Here is a 20,436-nt window from a genome sequence, read left to right on the forward strand (position 1 = left end):
TCTCATAAAATGAAACTGTATTTTGGAAAGCAAATCTTCTGGAAATGTAACGTCAAAGAGTGCAATCAACATTTGGGTGTGAGAACCGGAAATTGGTTTGAAGGTAGCCGAATTTCATTTGTGACAGCGGTGCGCTTCATTTATTGTTGGTGTAAAGAGTTAATCTCAATTAAATTTTGTGCAGAAGAGATGGGAATTGCTGACAAAACTGTTATAGATTGGAATAATTACAATGGCGAAGACAGTTTTCAATCAGTGCTAAAAGCAATAGCCAAAAGATTTCCGCCGAAAAAATAATTCTGCAACTTATTCAAATTCGAAACCGGAAGGGTTTAATTGCTATTTTATATTTTAAAACAAAATAATATAAAAAACTGTATTAAAAATTATCTGTAATTAATAAATGTACATTTTCTTTCTATTCATACATTTTTACTCAAACTTACAAATCGCGCCAACCTGGTTGCGATAATACGTAAGTACCATTTATTTTGAATAATTTTTCGTGCTTTGAAAATTGCGGATTCATTAGTATCTATGTAGTTTTCACACTGCAAATTATCACTTTCATATTCATCGTCAGAAAGGAAGTTGTGAATTTCGTTATTTATTAGTTTCATAGGCTAATCTTTAGAATATGGTAACAGGTAGTTTTGCAACATTTTGGTAGGCGATAAAGGTTACTACCTAGGACTTTGGGAATAATGTGAGAAGTACTCAGTTCCGATTACGCATTATTTTGTGTGAGGGAAATGAGAGATCATGAGATATGTCATGTGACATTAATGGACGAATTACAGTTCTTTAATCGGAAAAAGGGGGAAGTTTAGAAAAATATCTGCAGTACTAAAGTATTTTGTATTAAGCTTCATTGTGTGTTGTGTGAAAGAGTGTTGATTAATTTTTGGATTGCATGGCGCTATGTAAAGTGAATTCGAAATGGTTATTAGTGGGATTGAAAGGGGTAGTAATAAGTGTTTTTTTAAGGTTGTGCGAGATAGAAATAAAGATTGCTTATTAAGTTTTATTAAGCAGTATATTCTACCTGGTACAATAATAATATTTGATTGCTGGAAGTCATATGACTGTTTGGAGGATGAAGGTTTTCAACATCTTGCTGTTAACCATAAGTATCATTTTAAAGATCCTGAAACTACGAATAGGATTGAGATTCTGAAAAAGATTAGGTAAGTTAGTACTTTTGGCTCTAGTGTAGAATTGGGTGCCCCTTCGATTAGCGACAATTTTTTAAAAATTTTGGCAATGATTACCATGATAGTTTTAACTTTGTTCTAGCTTCCTGATTTTATTTAAATGAAAATAAATTGATGTGTACATGGACAAATTTAAGGCAGTGCGCAATGCCTAGTTTGTGCAATTCTAGGATGTTTTTTTAAGTGAAAACAGATCGATGTGTACATGGACACAGAGTTTGTGCAATTCTTTGACTTCTTATTTTGGTTTTGTGTATGGACCATCTTGATATTGTGCCTTCCAAAAGCCGATCTTGGCGTCAAAAAAGAATCGCCAAGAAACAAGGGGCACCCAATTGTAAACTTTTACCGTATTTTTAATTATTTGAGGATATTATTTTTATGCATTGTTCTAAATGTAAGGAGTAAATAAATTAATATGGTATTATTGGAAAATTGTTATTAGCAATGATTTAGTTTAAAGTAATTAGGATTGTAAGCTAATTTTTATTAATTTAATGCATGTGCTTATTTATAATTTAAGTAGTGTTTTTTAATTTAATTATGTTTTAATTAAATGATAGTTATTTTGTGAATTATATGTTTGTAGCAATTTGGCATACATTTCAGTGAAAGTAAACGTGCATGGAAATAATTTAAATATTTGACACTAAGTATTTGCAACCATTTTTATTAAATGATAATGCGTTATAAATTCGTTGGTGACGTTTATAATAGATAATTTAGAGGTAAAAGTTTTTGGATATTTTATTTATTTGAAAGTGATACATAATACGTATAATTTTAACGATTCAGATAATCGCTCGGTAAAAATAATCAGTGTGCCTGTAATGCTTTGAGACCTAAAACTCTTATTAATTTTTGAAGGGGATGGAAATTTCTTTATAATGAACCTCCTCCTTAGGAAGTTTCCTAAACAGATGTACACTGTAAGGAAATCAAAACGCATATCTTAAGGAAACTAACAATAGACTCTCAAATTAAGATAAAATAGCATGCCGAATGAGTATTAATTAAAAGTCAAAGAACCATTGCAACTAGTCCTGTGAAAATTAGCAAATATTTGCTAATTTTCACAGGACTAGTTACAATGGTTTTAGGAAACCATCATCCTCAGTTGTCAAATTCCAACTGAGAAAGATAAGATATAGTGTTTAGATAAGAATAAGAATGATAAAAATGGAATCTTATGTATCTTATCTCGCTCATTTGGGCTTTCACAGCTGAGGATGATGGTTCAGTAAAACCATTGCAACTAGTCCTGTGAAACTTTGCAAATATAATGCTGATTTTTTTTTTTTTTTTTGTTAGACTTCTAAATTAAGGCTTTCAAATTTTACATAAAGTTAAAATAATACTGAGGTTGAAAAGAACATTATTTTTCAAGATATTTTGAAAGGCTCATAAAACGAGAAAGGCAAATTTAAGCAATAATATATTTCGACTGAAGTTTTGTATTTTTTCTTCGTCAAAATCATCTTGTTGCCATCTAAATATATATAAACAAGCATTCATTCATGAATATTACTCCAAATCGTACAGGTGGAGAGGAACAAAATTTGAACGGTCAGAATTGTTACCCTGGATATCAACAGATCTTCAAGCTGAACCAAGCAACTCTCTTAAAAGCACTTGTTTCTGGAGGCTTACTGAATGAGACGATCAGACAAAAGAATGTCATTGGGACCATGAAGATTCGGTATTCTGAGAGAGGGACAATCACACTTTATGCATTGCTTTATTTAACAATAATGAAGGAAAATGAAATTTATTGAGATTATAATGGGTAAAAATTAACATAATCAAACAAAATGAGCAAAGGTTCTTCAAGAATTCAGAGAGGGTATGGAGATTTTTGTTGTTTTAGAACCGTTAATTAACACACCTTCCGCATACGCAACAACTTTCTTTGGAAATTTTTAATCCATAAATCCCGTTCCAAGGCATCTTTTGTAAACTTGAATACCGATACATATTCATGATTAGTTACATCGCAGTTGGATTTGCAGGCTGAAATGCAGCATCGTGCAGCCATGATGAAGACTTCATTTATTTTGGCTCTACGTAGAACAACCATTTTTAATTATATTTTTATTAAATGATAATGCGTTATAAATTCGTTGGTGACGTTTATAATAGATAATTTAGAGGTAAAAGTTTTTGGATATTTTATTTATTTTATACGTGGAAATGTCCATCCTTGGAAAGGGTATATACCTTTTCGCGATCAGGTAATTTCATGTATGTGCTTTTTACCGAGTTTAAAGATTCACAAAATTTTCCTGCATTTTCGTGCAAATTTTTATAATTTATGAGAAAATAGCAGTGTAGATGGTTAAAGTCAAGAGTGTGCGCAATGCCATTTTTGTGCAATTCTGAGATGTTTTTTTAAGTAAAAATAAGTCGACGTGTACATGGTTACTGTGTATGTGCGATTCTGAAAAACGCGGCTAGGAGTTTGCGATTGTGCACTTTTTCCCAATTTCGCAGTTAATATTTGTCATGATTAAGCAGTTTTGTTCCATAAAATTTGTAGCATAAGTGTAATTCGGCTAGCAGATTGTTGGAAATATGTGTTGAGTAAATAAAAAGAAAAGAAACATGTCTTTACTTCGTGAAGACAAAATGGCGGCGAAAAAAAAAAATAGAGGGTTGCTGTAGCAGAGTTGGTCGCCAAAAAATCACCAAGTTACCATAATCCAAAGATTAACCGTTTCATACAGTGTCTCACAAAAGTGATAGGACACTTGTGCTTTACAAAAGGAAACTGTAATAAAATAAATTAAAAAAAACATGTAAAACGTTTTGTGGGTGTGTTTCATACTTTAATTTAGTAACAATTATTACATAACATACATTTTCTCAAAATATTAATTTAATAAAAATAAAATTTTTTAGAACGGAGGAAAAAATGGCTCACGTAAGTGATGGACATCATTAGATACTACTACGTACTACAATAAAAAAATTTGGGTTTTTTTTTTTTTTTTTCATTTTTACTCAAAAGCAATTGGCAATAATTTATAAAATCGTCTCCAGTATTTTTCTCCAGTTTGTTTTGGAATTTTTGTGTTTTTTAGCTCTGTGCAGTCATGAATGCTAAACGAAAAGAAACTTTGCCTGAAATTCGAAAATTAGTTATTAATTTGCATATTGAACGTAGAAAATCTATTAGAGAAACTGCTGAAACAGTTAACTTGAGTCATTCTACAGTTTTCAATATCATTAAACGATATAAAAAGAATCATATGATTCAGGATAAAAGAAGACCTGGCCGACCATCAATGCTATCCAATGGAATAAAGCGAATTATCTTTCGAAATATTAAAAAAAATCCAAGAATGAGTGCTCCTAAAGTCGCTGCTGATTTACAAGCATTATATGGAGTAATTGTTAATCCTGAGACTATTAGAAGAGTAATTCGATCTGCTGGATATCACGGTACAGCAGACGGAAAAAAATTCTTCGTAAGTGAAAAGAATAGAAAACAGACTGGCTTTTGCAAAATACAGCATAAATCAGAATTCTGATTACTGGAATGATTTTATATTTGCTGATGAGAGTAAATTTAATATATTTGGTTCTAATGGTAGGATCTTGGTGTGGAGAAAATCCAGGGAAGAATTTCGCAAACAGAACTTGGTGCCAACAGTAAAACATGGTGTAGGAGATGCTATGGTATGGGGGTGTATGTCGTCCGCTGGAGTTGGTAATCTTGTTTTTATTGACAGTATAATGGGCCAGTACAAGTATATTGACATTTTAAATCAAAATTTGAAATCTTCAGCACGAAAATTGTACCTTCATAACGATTCTAAATTCTACCAAGGCAATGACCCAAGCACACTGTTTTGAACGTTAGACTCTGGCTGCTGTATAACTGTCCTGAAATAATAAAAACACCACCACGATCTCCAGACTTAAATTCCATAGAGAATATTTGGCAAGAATTAGAATGAAGAATTCGCAAGCACACCATTTCTTCAAAACAACTAAAATTGGTGCTTCAAGAAGAATGGGGTAAAACTACTCCAGAAATCACAAAAAATTAGTCGAATCCATCCTAAGAAGATTAAATCATGTTTTAAAAGTAAAAGGAAATCCAACAAAATATTAAAACCTTTAAAAAGTAAAATTTTTGGATAAATATTTGATCGAAAAGTAAGTGTCCTATCACTTACGTGAGCCATTTTTTGCTCAGTTCTAAACAATTGTATTTTTATTAAATTAATATTTTAATATTTTTAGAAAATGTATGTTATGTAATAATTGTTACTAAATTAAAATATGAAACACACCCACAAAAAATTTTTACCTGTTTTTTTTAATTTATTTTACTACAGTTTCCTTTTGTAAAGCACAAGTGTCCCATCACTTTTGTGAGACACTGTATCATTTAAAGCAGTTGTTAAGCGATTATAAATATATTCAACTTTCTCAATTGAGAAATGGCAGTTTTCGGATAACCGGCTCTTGGCGACCTCGCTACGGCGGCCGGTGGTGGCGATTTCCGCCAAACCCGGCTACCCACCCCGACAACTTTCTGCTGACGTTTAGGTTACTGTAGAATCCGGAGTATCGGGAGGGATTTAGGGAAAACTTCTGTGTGCTCATATTGAAGGTCACGTGACCATTTTTCTTCGCTTCTGCTGCGTGGTTAGAAGTTGAGAAGTTTGTCTCCTACTTGATCGGAGCGTAGGTAAATAAATAATAGTGTTAAATGCGAATTAAAACCGATAATTATAAATAAATAATAATGTTAAATGCGAATTAAAACCGATAATTATAAATAAATAATAATGTTAAATGCGAATTAAAACCGATAATTATAAATAAATAATAATGTTAAATGCGAATTAAAACCGATAATTATAAATAAATAATAATGCATAAAATGCGAATTAAAACCGATAATTATAAATAAATAATAATGTTAAATGCGAATTAAAACCGATAATTATAAATAAATAATAATGCATAAAATGCGAATTAAAACCAATAATTATAAATAAATAATAATGTTAAATGCGAATTAAAACCGATAATTATAAATAAATAATAATGTTAAATGCGAATTAAAACCGATAATTATAAATAAATAATAATGCATAAAATGCGAATTAAAACCAATAATTATAAATAAATAATAATGTTAAATGCGAATTAAAACCGATAATTATAAATAAATAATAATGTTAAATGCGAATTAAAACCGATAATTATAAATAAATAATAATGCATAAAATGAGAATTAAAACCGATAATTATAAATAAATAATAATGTTAAATGCGAATTAAAACCGATAATTATAAATAAATAATAATGCATAAATGCGAATTAATGCCGATAATTATAAATAAATAATAATGTTAAATGCGAATTAAAACCGATAATTATAAATAAATAATAATGCATAAATGCGAATTAATGCCGATAATTATAAATAAATAATAATGTTAAATGCGAATTAAAACCGATAATTATAAATAAATAATAATGCATAAATGCGAATTAATGCCGATAATTATAAATAAATAATAATGCATAAATGCGAATTAATGCGAATTAAAACCGATAATTATAAATAAATAATAATGTTAAATGCGAATTAAAACCGATAATTATAAATAAATAATAATGTTAAATGCGAATTAAAACCGATAATTATAAATAAATAATAATGCATAAATGCGAATTAATGCCGATAATTATAAATAAATAATAATGGTAAATATGAATTAAAACCGATAATTATAAATAAATAATAATGTTAAATGCGAATTAAAGCCGATAATAATGTTAAATGGGAATTAAAACCGATAATTATAAATAAATAATAATGTAATTAATTATTATTTTTATATGTTTTTTTCCCTTTTGCTTTTCATTTCTTACATATATACGGATAATTAAATATAATAAGAAGATTAATTATTATTTTTATGTTTTTCCCTTTTGCTTTTCATTTTTTACATATATTGTTCGTAATTGGAGTTTCAATAAAAAAAATTTAAATTCCCTTTTGCTTTTCATTTTTATTTTTAGAATTAAAACGGATAATTAAATAAATGATAAATTATTAATGTAAATAATAAATTAATGTATGTAAATTCGGTGTCTCCTACTTGATCGGAGCGTACGCAAATAAAAAGGCGACCCACCCTTTAAGGAAATGTTCCTCTTTTTGCAATCACAACTCGAAAATTATAAATCAGAGAAGTAACTAGGCAGGATTCTGATACTTAATTTGGAATGAACTTTGCAAGTCATTCCGTAGCGTTTAATTTTTTTCATATCTTGAATCTCTTACTATCATTAAATAAGGAAGAAATTGCAGGTTTAAATGTATAGTTCTCACAATGTAATAAACGACAGTACTTGCAACCTGTGCAGTCGCACGAAGAGGCATGGTTAGGGACAGAAAAAGTTTGGATTTAGAAGTACGATTGACATTACCAAATGGCAAAGTTAAAGGCAGATAGATTTTTTCTCTGTTATTTACACTAATAAGCGGGAGGGCAAGAACGCCTTTCTAATTGTTATTTGAAATTAAATTTTACAATTTACTTTACTTTTGCTTTTAATTTACTTTCTACAGCATTCAGTACGTGAAACCGTCAATAATAATATAATAATGATAATAAAAATGGTATCACACAACTAAAAGTATATACTACTTCGTAAATTTCGATAAATTAATTACTGAAAATATTAAGCATATCAGTGGCAGGGTTGGACCTAATAGTTTTAAGTTGCATTTCAACATTTGAAAGAACGCGAATTACATTGCTATTTTCACCACACAAACGAATGGAATATTTCAGAAAAGAATTCTCCCCCGTTATTACAATATTTCAATAATTTTCGCAAATTAAAAAATTTATTTAATACGTTTTAATAATAAATGAAGCGATTTTCACTCATATAATCCTCCCTTTGTACATTACTATCTTTCATTTCAGAACCACTGCATAACTTTTCTAAGAGATAAATAGCTTCCGTTAATATATGTTCCCATACATTATATTTATTTTTTTATATTTTTGTCTTTAATAAATTAATGATAGATAGATAAAAAAATTGATACTGCTTAATTTATAAGCAGCGTAAAAACTGGAAATCTGAGGTCATTAATTTCCGAGACATTAATAGTTTTTCAAGATGCAAATAAAGCAGATAACAATAATCATAAATATTAATGCTCCTAAAATATATCCGCATTTCCTAACTGATTTTTGCTTTTTGATCCACCACAAACCTATTTTCATTAAATGAAGTTTTGCGCATTTCTCTGCAAAGTACGCAAAACTTGTTTCATACAACTTTATTTTAACTAAACGTTATACTTGTTTAGGAAAGTATAAAACAAGTATTTATGTGTACTACTTTTAAAATCCATGTGACAGAGTGTGCGTTCTCATCTTGAAATATACGTTGTGTCGATGAGCTTAACTACAAATTATTAAACATTTCTGGCAAAATGCCAAAAATTAAAAACAAAATTTTTTAAACACGTCCTGCGCTCTATCTGCAGGATCTATCAATCAATCAATCGACACGACAATCGAAAATCAATCGACTTGAATGGAGCTCACCAACATGTAAAAAGCCGTTCTATTAATATGCAAGATATGAGAAAGAAGTTTGAAGACATTATGAAAGAAGCAGAGTTTTGAATATACAATTCTTGTATATTCACAAAAATACAAATATACAAATTTATATACAAATTTTATATATAAATTTTTGTGTATAAAATAAATGGGACATAGAAACTAAATTTGAAAAATAGAAGAAAATAAAAACAAGAAAATATTGATGAGTTATGTGAGGATAACAGGCTTGAAAATTCCGAAATGTCTTTTAAAGTAACAGTTTTTTATGCTGCTCTCGACATTTTAAATACTCAGTTAAAATACAGAATGACTGGAATAACAAAAATCGCAATGATGTTTTCATTTTTGGAACTTAAATTTCCGTATTTGTCATTGTTAACAAATACGGAAATTATTAATAACTAGCGGGCAAGCCCGCCAGCTGAGTGGGCTGAAGCCCGCTTTTAATTGTTGACGTGTATAAGAGTTCCTATGTTAAATATCACCGTTATGCCATAGTTGGACCGAACTACCAGGGTTCAGCGGTTTTGCGCGGGTTCCCCCTGCTTTATTCCCGTGCGCATCCAGAAGATACTGCATACACGTCACACATGCGTAAAATCACGAAAACACCTAAGCAGGCAGCCCGCTCGCCGGGATTCGAACTTTGGACCGAACTACCTGTGTTCAGCGGATTTGCGCGGTCTGCGCCCGCTTTATTCACTTGTGCATCCAGAAGATACTGCATTCCCAATACACATGCGGAAAATCACTGAAACACATATAGAGTCAGCCTGTTGGCCGGGATTCAAAAGTTGGACCGAACTACTAGCGTTTAACGGTTTTGACCGGGTTACGCCTGCTTTATTCACGTATTCATCCAGAAGATACTCCGCACACAATACACATGCGTAAAATCACGAAAACACCCATGCAGCCAACCCGCTAGCCGGTATTCGTAAGTTGGACCGAATAACCAGCGTTCAACGGTTTTTCGCGGGATTCATCCGCTTTATTCACCTATGCATCCAGAAGATACTGCATACACGGTACACATACGTAAAATCACCCAAACACCCATGGACCCAGTCTGTTTTCCGGGATTCGAAAGTTGGACCGAACTACCAGCGTTAAACGGTTTTGCGCGAGCTGCAGCCGCTTTATTCACGTATGCATCCAGAAGATACTGCAAACATCATACACATGCGGAAAATCAAGAAAACACGCATTCAGCCAGCCCGTTAGCCGGGATTTGAACGTTGGACCGAATTACCAGTGTTCAGCGGTATAAGCGGGCTGTGCCCGCTTTATTCACATATGCATCCACAACATACTTCATAAACGTTACACATGCGGAAAATCACGAATATTTGTCATTGTTAACAAATACGGAAATTATTAATAATGTTTCAAAAATACAGAAAAAAATATAAAGAAGACTTTGCTAATGTACTGGAAGTACAACTTTTATTATTTATAAATACTTTCAGAACAGATATCCAAAATTTGAAATCCGTTAAGGATTTAGCTAAATTAGCAATGGTAAAATACTATGACATGACAAGCAGTTAATCGGGAGTGCAATTAACTTATATTGTATTTATCATTCATTATCTGTAACCAAAGCCACGAGCGAGAGGTCATTTTCAATAATAAAAACATATTTAAGAAACACTATGATACAAGATCGGTTGTTAAACCTATCACTATTGAGCGTTGAAGTTGACATGGCTGTGAAAATGGACGTCCAGGTACTGATAAATAATTTTGCGGAAATGAAGGTTAGGAGACGCAAATTTTAATAAAAAAGATTTTTGTCTTTATGATGAATTTCGGTCACCAGTGCTTTAATTACACTTATTGAGGGGGGGGGATTAGAGAAGAACAGCAGTACGGGCTGAGGGAAAATTAAAAAGAAACAGGAAAAATCTTTAGCATTCATGTTTTTTTATAAAAATGTATTCAAGTAGTTAAGTGTACCAAAAGGATTTTTAAAAGGACAGCAAAAATATTACATATTTTCTACTAAAATTGTATATTCAAATAGTTTTCTTTATGAAGTTTATGATAAATATGTTTTATATTTAACAAATGTACTTGTATATTATTGCATAAATTATGTTCGTAAGTTGAGTAAAATCACAGAGTACTATCTATTGATGTAATATTTTTTCTGTAAGTTTATCAATTATCTTGTCTGTCAATATCAATTATCTATCACTCACACGCACGCACACAAAAAGTCTTAAATTACAGAATTAAAATCATCTGACGTCAAATACCCAGACTAAAGCAAATTTGCATTTCACCAGTTAGCAAAGGGAAAATATTTTCCTTTTTATTCTTTCTTCATATTACATAACTTTCAAATGGTTCCCTGAGAACGTGCTTTTATTTTTTAACAATTAATCCAGATGTGATAAAAATCATGAAAACATTGGCTCCAGGAATCCTTGATTTTTTTTTTTTTTTTTTTTACTTTTCACGTTTTTTTCTTTCTTTAGTTTAATTTTTATTTTTAAGCACATTAAATTTATTGGTTTAGGGACCCAGGAAATTATTTTGCATACGGGACCAAGAATTCTAGTTACACCACTGTCTATAATGTATATATGCGTAGCTAGTATATGTGTAATGAGATGAACTACCAGTGCTCACACACTTTACCGCCAGGCCGCTGCTGAACCCTTCATTAATTAATGACATAATCACACAAAGCCACGCATTTACACACAACTCGTGAACATAACAAGCAACCAGCGCATTAGCGGGATTCGAACTTCGGACAGAACTACCAGTGCTCACACACTTTACCGCCAGGCCGCTGCTGAAATCTTCATTAATTAATTACATAATCACACAAAGCCACGCATTTACACACAACTCGTGAACATAACAAGCAACCGGCGCATTAGCGGGATTCGAACTTCGGACAGAACTACCAGTGCTCACACACTTTACCGCCAGGCCGCTGCTGAAATCTTCATTAATTAATTACATAATCACACAAAGCCACGCATTTACACACAACTCGTGAACATAACAACCAACCCAATTATTCTACACTTATATAATAATTCTATAATTATTCACATTATTTAAGTGATATGATTCATTAGTGTAATTGTACTGGCTCGTATACACACGAGGAAAACCACGAAATTTCCAATGCAGCCAGGGCAATATGAAAGACAAAAAAATGTAACAAATAACCAACAATTAAAGGTTACCAATAATAGTGTACAACAGAGATGTATACCTCTCGCCAACTGAAAACAATTGTTAAGTTCAATGGAAATGAATTTTCAAAATCAACAGACATGCGGTCTTTAAATTTTGTACATCCGAATTGTCTTCTCTCTTAAGCAGCAATATGACAAAACATTTAAAAGAAGAGCACATCTTTAGAATTTCCGATAGACAGTCTTGCGCCGAACAGTGTTGCCATTGCTCGCTTAGAAATCGTCGAGTTTCTTAATCAAAAACACATAAATGCTTTACAAAATGTTAAATAGTTAATAAAACAAATTACAAATTTGAGCTTTCAGATGCCCATATTCGGGTGGTGACGTACATATTCAAAATTTCATAGCTGTAGGTACCGTTGTTTTATCACAGTATCTGCATAAGTGTTATGTACGTTAAACATACGTATATTTATGCTGATTCTTTATTATTAAATATCTTTAAATATAACACACAGCGATAATATTCGGTAGAAACAGTTCAACGCAAAATGCGAAAACGAAATTAATAGCCCTTCTGGGCTAACGCGCTTTGGGATAAAAACGCAAAAATAGAACATAACAGTTTTCATTGTCAGTGCTTTAAAAAAAAAAAAAAAAAATCGATAGGCCTTATTTAATTTAATAAAATCGAAAAGTTGAGCAAGTTGCATATTTTTGAGAGGATAAATATGCCACGAAACCTTCAAAATCATTTTTTAGTTCATCACGCACGCATATCTATCTGCACACAAAAATAACAATACCTATTATTCTTCTGCATCTCTGTTTAAAAATGTTTTAAAAAACATATGTACCGAAAAACATTTATTTGTAAAGTAAAATATTTTTTTTCCGAAAATATTTTAAATAAATTTAAAAAAGAAGATTTTTCGCGATCATATTTTGCCGCGGTTAAGCCCGTGCAGCTGTCTGTCTGTCAGGTACTGAAAAAAATCAGTACCTCGGTACTTACGTGAAAACGTGGTTTGGACTTTGCCAAAGCTAAGTTTACTTTTAATCTATTTTCATCCATTACATTTTTTAATATTATTTTTCACTTGAAATTTGTTTTAATACTTTGTTTTCATAGATACATATCATTACTATTATTTTTATTTTCCTTTTTTTTTTTTTTTTTTTTTTTTTTTTTTTGTAACAGTACTTTCTAGTTTGAACTTTTCACTTCTCTATCTTCCTATAATGAACTAATATTGTTTAATTAAACTTATAATTACTTTTCATCTTTATTAAACTTTTTTATTTCTGATAATTTTGACTTTTGCATAATTGCAAGTTTCTGAAATTTCTAACAATAAATTTCATTAAACTATTTCTGTCACTGTACTGACTTTTTTGAATATGGCTTCTTTGCATGAAAAACTGAAATATTTCTGTTTAATTACTGACATGCATTTAATTAATACAGAGGCAGCTGCACTCGAGTTTGCCACCGATGCTGGACTTCTTCCCAGAGAGGATGAGGCACCACCTTGCCCCAAGTGCCAGGCACCAATGAGAAGCAACAAGAGAAAGGAATCAAAGCTGGGATGGCGTTGGGTCTGCAGCCTGAGAAATCGCAACAACTGCTCTGGCATGATTAACCCCATTGAAAACACCTTTTTTGAAGGTACAAAAATCCCAATAAGGGAAGCTTTAGTCATAACTGTGTACTTTGTTCTAGATCACAGTTTTAGCTACATAAATCAGCAGCTAAAGCTATGGAGGGAAAGCAAAAATTACCAGTAATTGCAAATGAGACTATTGTTGACTTTTTATCATATTGTCGTGAGGTATGCGAAATTTTTGCCTCTCATCATAGCAGAATGTTAGGTGGTAAAGGAAAATCTATATTAATTGATGAAACATTTTTGACCCGCCGCAAGTACAACCGCGGCAGGGTAACCAAAAATATGACCATCGTAGTTTTAGGCATCTACTGTCGAGAAGACAAAGAAGGATTATTTTTCAAGGTTAAAGGAAAAAGCAAAAGGCATTTGTGGCCTTACATTAAACGTCATGTTCACCCAGAAACCACCTTCATATACACTGACTCTGCTCCACAATATAAAAGGATAGAAAATTTATTTCCGGCAGCAACACATAAAACTACCAATCACAAGAAAGGTAAATATGTGTCTTTTTTTTTTTTAATGAGTGACATTTTGTTTTTCATCCTTAACATTCATTAATCCTTTATTTACAGGCGTATTCGTAGATCCCGATGATAAACAGAACACTATAAATGATCTTGAGGGTGAAAACAAACTTTTTAAGAGGTCTATAAAGAGCAAGAGAACAGATGATATTTGCACGCAGTACATGGCTGTACATTATTACAGGCGGTTCCGCTTGAAGCCCTTTACTTATGATGGAGAAAGACTTGCTCAGTTTCTACAGGACATTAAAGCTGTGTATCCAGGCCATGGAAAAGTCGGCCTTGAACTTAAAATGTTGGACGAACCAACATCAGAAAGCGAAGGAATTGAGGACCTGATGCCTCCAAAGAAATCAGCCCGACAAGATGATGATATACCATTCATTCAGGAAGATGATGATAAATGGGGTAAAACCAACAAATATAACTTTATTTTTGACATAATTTATTTATTTACATATATATACATACAAAAATTGCATTTAAATATTAAATTACATACCATTATAATCTATGTGCTTATTTTTCAGAGTAAGGGAACACAGACCAAGTTTTAAAACTGGAATAAATGATAAGAAAAGCATACAAGTAAATTGTTTACTATAATTTGTGTAAATGTTCAGATGGTCCACAAATTTTGATTTAATACCTTTTTGTTTTTCACTACATGAAATTGTTATTTTTTATTTCCTTTTAGAATTCAACCAAAAAACAGAGCCCAGAAAACAAAAGGATGGAAATGTTGCGAAAATGTTGCATATCTTTTACAGAAAGAGGTAAATGTGTATTTCAGTTATTCTCAACTTTTATTTTGACGTGAGAGCTATTCTTTATATATTTTGTTATTCCTTCATTAAAATAAACTTTCTTTCACAGCTGCAGATCCAAAATGTCATGAAATACTATGACAGAGGTAAGACAAAATTTTAACCATTCACAGCTTATGTTTCAAATTATTGCTTCACTTTATTTTAATACTACTTCTTCAGTAAAAGCAACTGTAAAATTTATTTAGTTATTATTAGTATAAGTTTACCTACTTATTTTTCAGTAAAAAAAACTTTATTGCAAATTAGGTAATCCAAAAAAATAAATAAAAGAAAGAAGAAAATTAATTTTGACAGATAAATTGACAAACATAGAGGTGAGTTGATTAATTTAAAGGTTTCCAGCCTACTTCTTACCAGAAAACATTTTATTGTTAAGGATAATTTATCACCCCTTTCAGGTAAAGAATATTGCAGAAATGAGAAATGAATCATGGAAAGAAATGAATCTTCAGTCAGAAAATATACAGGTGAATTCATTACTTTTAATGTTTCCAGCCTGTTTATTTTAATTATGTATTTTCATACTACGTTTATTATTTTAATTTTACCACTTATTTATTATTTTAAATATAAGGATTCAATCTTACATTATTAACTTCTTAAACTTGCCACCCTTTTGTGGTAATTGTGTATTTTTGTACTATGTTCAATTATTATTTTCTAGTTAAAAAGAGTATGTAGTTAACAAAAGATTAAAACTAAACAACAGAAAGAACACTTTTAGAAAAAATATTAAAACATTTAATAAAAGTGTTTATATATACGCTAACTTATGTTTTCATTATCGTAACCTTGTTTAGTTATCTTGTATTATGAATATGCATAATATGGATATTTTGTTTAGGGACTTCAAAAATAACATTTTGCTGCCACTTAGACGAGGGAAGAAGCAGATGGAGAAATCAACTCGGATGACAAACCCAGTGCCTGGGGGTATAGCCAGGTTTTTCTTTCAAGAAATACATCCGAGTTGAAACGACTGATGCGGGCTACACCTGAAAGCGAAGGAACTGAGCAACTGCTGCCACCGCAGGAAATCTCGACGATCATGAAATTTAAAATCTTGTTTACTTATCTTGTATTTTGAATATGCATAATATGGATATTTTGTTTAGGGACTTCAAAAATAACATTTTGCTGCCACTTAGACGAGGGAAGAAGCAGATGGAGAAATCAACTCGGATGACAAACCCAGTACCTGGGGGTATAGCCAGGTTTTTCTTTCAAGAAACACATCCGAGTTGAAACGACTGATGCGGGCCACACCTGAAAGCGAAGGAACTGAGCAACTGCTGCCACCGCAGGAAATCTCGACGATCATGAAATTTAAAATCTTGTTTACTTATCTTGTATTTTGAATATGCATAATATGGATATTTTGTTTAGGGACTTCAAAAATAACATTTTGCTGCCACTTAGACGAGGGAAGAAGCAGATGGAGAAATCAACTCGGATGACAAACCCAGTACCTGGGGGTATAGCCAGGTTTTTCTTTCAAGAAACACATCCGAGTTGAAACGACTGATGCGGGCCACACCTGAAAGCGAAGGAACTGAGCAACTGCTGCCACCACAGGAAATCTCGACGATCATGAAATTTAAAATCTTGTTTATTTATCTTGTATTCTGAACATATACAACAGGGATATTTTCTCTACAAAAAACTCCAAATAGTGAACTGCCAAGTAATACTGCTGAAAACTGCAAAATGTGGTGCTGAATGGTAAGTAATATAAAATATATGTGTACACATTAAAATTAGAGGATTATGGCTCCTGGCGAAACCTCGTAAAAGAAAACGCATCAGGATTCCTACCTCCTAGTCTTACACGTACTAGCTTAAAAATTGGGATTATTTGTAACTATTTTGTTTCACTAATATCATTAATCACATTTCTTACTGTTTCTAGTTTTTTATCAAATTTAGATTTAATTAAAAATCACTTTAACCTGCATGTAACGTCATGTAATGTGAAAATAGTGCCTATTTTTTAAATGAAATTATATGATAATACCCGCATAAATATTTTTTATAAATAATTGATTTAAATATAATTATAAAAACTCTAATTTACAAAATTTGGTAATGCTTCAATTAAAATGAATAGTCAAAAAGCAGAAGAAAAGATTTTTCTTTTTTTAAGTACGTGTAAGTCTTAAGGTGATGTGGAAATGGAATCATTTCTAATTTCAAAATGCAAAATGCTTGTAAAAATTGTTCTTTTTCAGATCTGATGAACAGGCCTCGATCTATAAGAGTGGAGTTCAGTGAAACGAAGTATTGGATTTTAACAAGGAATGAATCTATAACAGTTTTTCTTGTGAAAAAATGAAATTTTATAAGTTATCAGCAGAGTCATAGTTACTGTTTTCAGCGCCCAGGGAAAACTGAAGATTTTGTGCCCCTCCCGACTACTGGCCAAAAATGGAAAACAGTCAACTCTAAAAATTCGTGACATCATTTTGGCCTTCCTTGGATGATGTGCCCACGGACATATGCCCCCTTTCTAGCCCTGGTTATCATATACACAGTTTCTTGTGAACTTGTTGACTGTGAGAACCTGGATACATATTTTCTTGCAAAACTGTGAGAAACTAGATAAAAATTTTCTTGTGAAAAGATGAAACTGTGAGAACCTGGATAAAAATATTCTTGTGAAAAGGTGAAACTGTGAGAACCTGGATAAAAATTTTCTTGTGAAAAAGTGAAATTTTTATATAAATATAAATAACATAATTTAAGAAGACAAAGATTGTACAAGCAATGTCATCTAGGGGTAAGTACCTTCATTTTGCAATATATGTTTACATTGATAAATTAAAAAATATGAAATTCTAGCATATTGAAACATAAGTTAAGAAATATTTGTTTAAATTTATTAATTAAAAAAGGTGAAATTCTTACATATTGAAACAAAAGTTAAGAAATATATGTTTAAATTGATTAATTAAAAAGAGTTGAAATTCTTGCATATTGAAAAATAAGTTAAGAAATGTATGTTTAAATTGATTAATTAAAAAAAAGTTGAAATTCTAAAACAGGGAAAAATAGAAAATATATGTTCAAATTGATTAATTAATAAAAAAAATGAGTGCTATATACTGAAAAATAAGTTTCTTAAAAAGAACTTAGCATATATTACAAATACCTTAATAAATGTTCTAATTTTTCATTTCTCATCCATATATATCATGTTTAACTATCATACACTTACCTGCATAACATAATTAATTTAAATATAAATTCATTATTAATTTAAATGCCAAATAATATAATGCCGAAATTACATGCAAGTCAAATTTTTAGGTTGGAAGCTTTCTTTTAAATCGATTGTTTACAGTTTGAGCGTAAGTACTTCTTCGCCCTATAGCGTTTCATGCAAAACATTTCACTCGTTAAAGTACACGTTAATTAAAATTTCTTGTTCTATTACTTTAGACTGAATTACAATTAGTAAGTTATCATATCATGCTTAGTAATATAACATTAACTATGTTGTACAACATTGAAGAAATAGGGAATGTCAGGCGTCATCATGTCAACATGAACAAGGGTAAGTTCAATTTTTCCTTTTGGCAGTTCAGAATTGTTTTCCCTGTCCACTTCCCTCGGATAGGGAAAACAATATTTGGCCGCCATCTTGGATTTCGAAATGCGCTTTTTGGCGCATTTCTGAAATCCAAGATGGCGGTCAAAAACTCGCCAAATTCAGCCAAGAGCCAGGTATCCGAAATGAGCCTGAGAAATCATCGTTCAAAGTATCAATTTCAGTAGAAAAGCGAGAAACATTACTTCGCACGGCTTTCCGCTTTCGTTTCAGTTGCGTCATTTTGCCTACAGCTTCACCGGTTGGCGCCATTGCCCGAGTAGTAGAAAAGAAGAAAAAACAAAACTAAGTTTTAATGTCGGAAGTAAAATAATTCAGTAAGAATAATCCAACAGTAGGAAGTAGAAGGTCAAGGTCCTGTTTCGTAAATGGTTTTTTCGGCACCATACATTAGGAGATAGTATTTTATACTTATTTATTTCCTAACATAAACATGAAGTATAGAACATGCATAAGACATTTTTAAATACCAAAACATAAGTGATGCCATTCACAAGAAGGGTAATGTTATTTTTAATAGCTCGCTGGCTTTGCCGCAACAACTAGTCACAGTAGGTGCATTATCTGCACAGAAAAATTAATGTTTGGCAGGAATATTTAATTCCTTAAATTATTTAGTTAACATTTTTGAAATATTAGGACCACTTGAATCACCGTTAAATTAAGAAGACATGAAACGGGCCCATTTTGACACCTTCTGCTTCGTGTAAATATGTTTGCCAAAATATTGTCTCCCCTTACCGCATGCCTTCGTGGTGTAATGGTTAGCACACTCGGCGCGTATTCGAAAAGTTCCAGCTTCGAGGCCTGGTGACAGCTTTTCACATTTTTCATGTCTCCTGATTCAAAGAAAACCTAATGTCTCAACAATACAACTTGACATCACCCATTCACTGCTTCACTCGACAAAATAAGAAGGCAGATTTCTGCATAGTACTACTACTTCGGTTTGGTGAACGCAGAACCTTTTGTTACAACAAAAAATATTTTATATCTGAATCAGGTAACAATTTCCTAAACAGAAGATTAAAAAAAATTATATTGAATAAGGAAATATTGTCTTCAATCAAGGCTGTGTACACAAACACTAGGCCAGAATAAAGCTAATTTCAAAATCACCAGATTTCTGAAAAAGTGCTGTGGACTTGCTGAGTTACATTTAGATTTCTTTCTTTATAAAGCAATGGGTAATCAAAACGCAGGAGGAAACACTTTGCTGAACGCTAAGATTACAATAACGCAAATTGGAAGACGTCAGCTCAAACCGTTCAAGATAAACTTTAAACTTACCATGTAACAGACAAAAATTGCGTACTTTTAAAATTGAGCAACAAGTCCTTACTTTTCAGTCTTTCAAAAATAGTTGGGAAGAATGTTTTTGTAACAGATTCCTTATCAAAAGAGATACAATCACAGATCCACAGAGACACAATCACATTTTAGCTTTAAATGTTTTTTTAAATAATGTTCTCGAATATTTACATCAACAGTAGCATGATAATGGGCGTTCTGCATCAGGAGGAGCTGAGGAGCTGGGGGCGTGGTCAATGACGTCACACAGTGGGCGGGGCCAAAGGCAACGTCATCGCACTAGGAGGCGTGGTCACGAGTGGAGTTGAGTTGTTGGTAGACTGCTGGTTGAGTTGTAGACCTCCTGCTTTTCATTTAAAGTTAGTTTTTTAAAAATTGGCAACGGGAAATATTTTCTGCATCTTAATTTTGATGAAATGGCGATGCTGCCCTCTCTTGACGAAAAAGTGAATTATATGTTTTAGAAATATATTTTTAAGTCTAGTGTTAAATTATT

At 31.6% G+C, this 20,436-nt stretch overlaps 1 protein-coding gene across 1 annotated transcript; it reads left to right on the plus strand.

The window, feature by feature from the left end:
- The first annotated feature begins 13,755 nt into the window (after positions 1-13,755).
- LOC146993778 (uncharacterized) lies at positions 13,756-15,116 on the plus strand. Its single transcript, XM_085826518.1, has 4 exons — positions 13,756-14,161; positions 14,241-14,600; positions 14,723-14,968; positions 15,069-15,116. The coding sequence occupies exons 1-3, from the start codon at positions 13,756-13,758 to the stop codon at positions 14,725-14,727; spliced, it is 771 nt and encodes a 256-aa protein (XP_085682644.1). The 3' UTR covers positions 14,728-14,968; positions 15,069-15,116.
- Positions 15,117-20,436: the final 5,320 nt, after the last annotated feature.

Source organism: Stegodyphus dumicola, chromosome 11 (genome assembly GCF_044657685.1).
Source record: "Stegodyphus dumicola isolate Sdum_Otavi_A_Nest chromosome 11, ASM4465768v1".
Lineage (NCBI taxonomy): Eukaryota > Metazoa > Arthropoda > Arachnida > Araneae > Eresidae > Stegodyphus > Stegodyphus dumicola.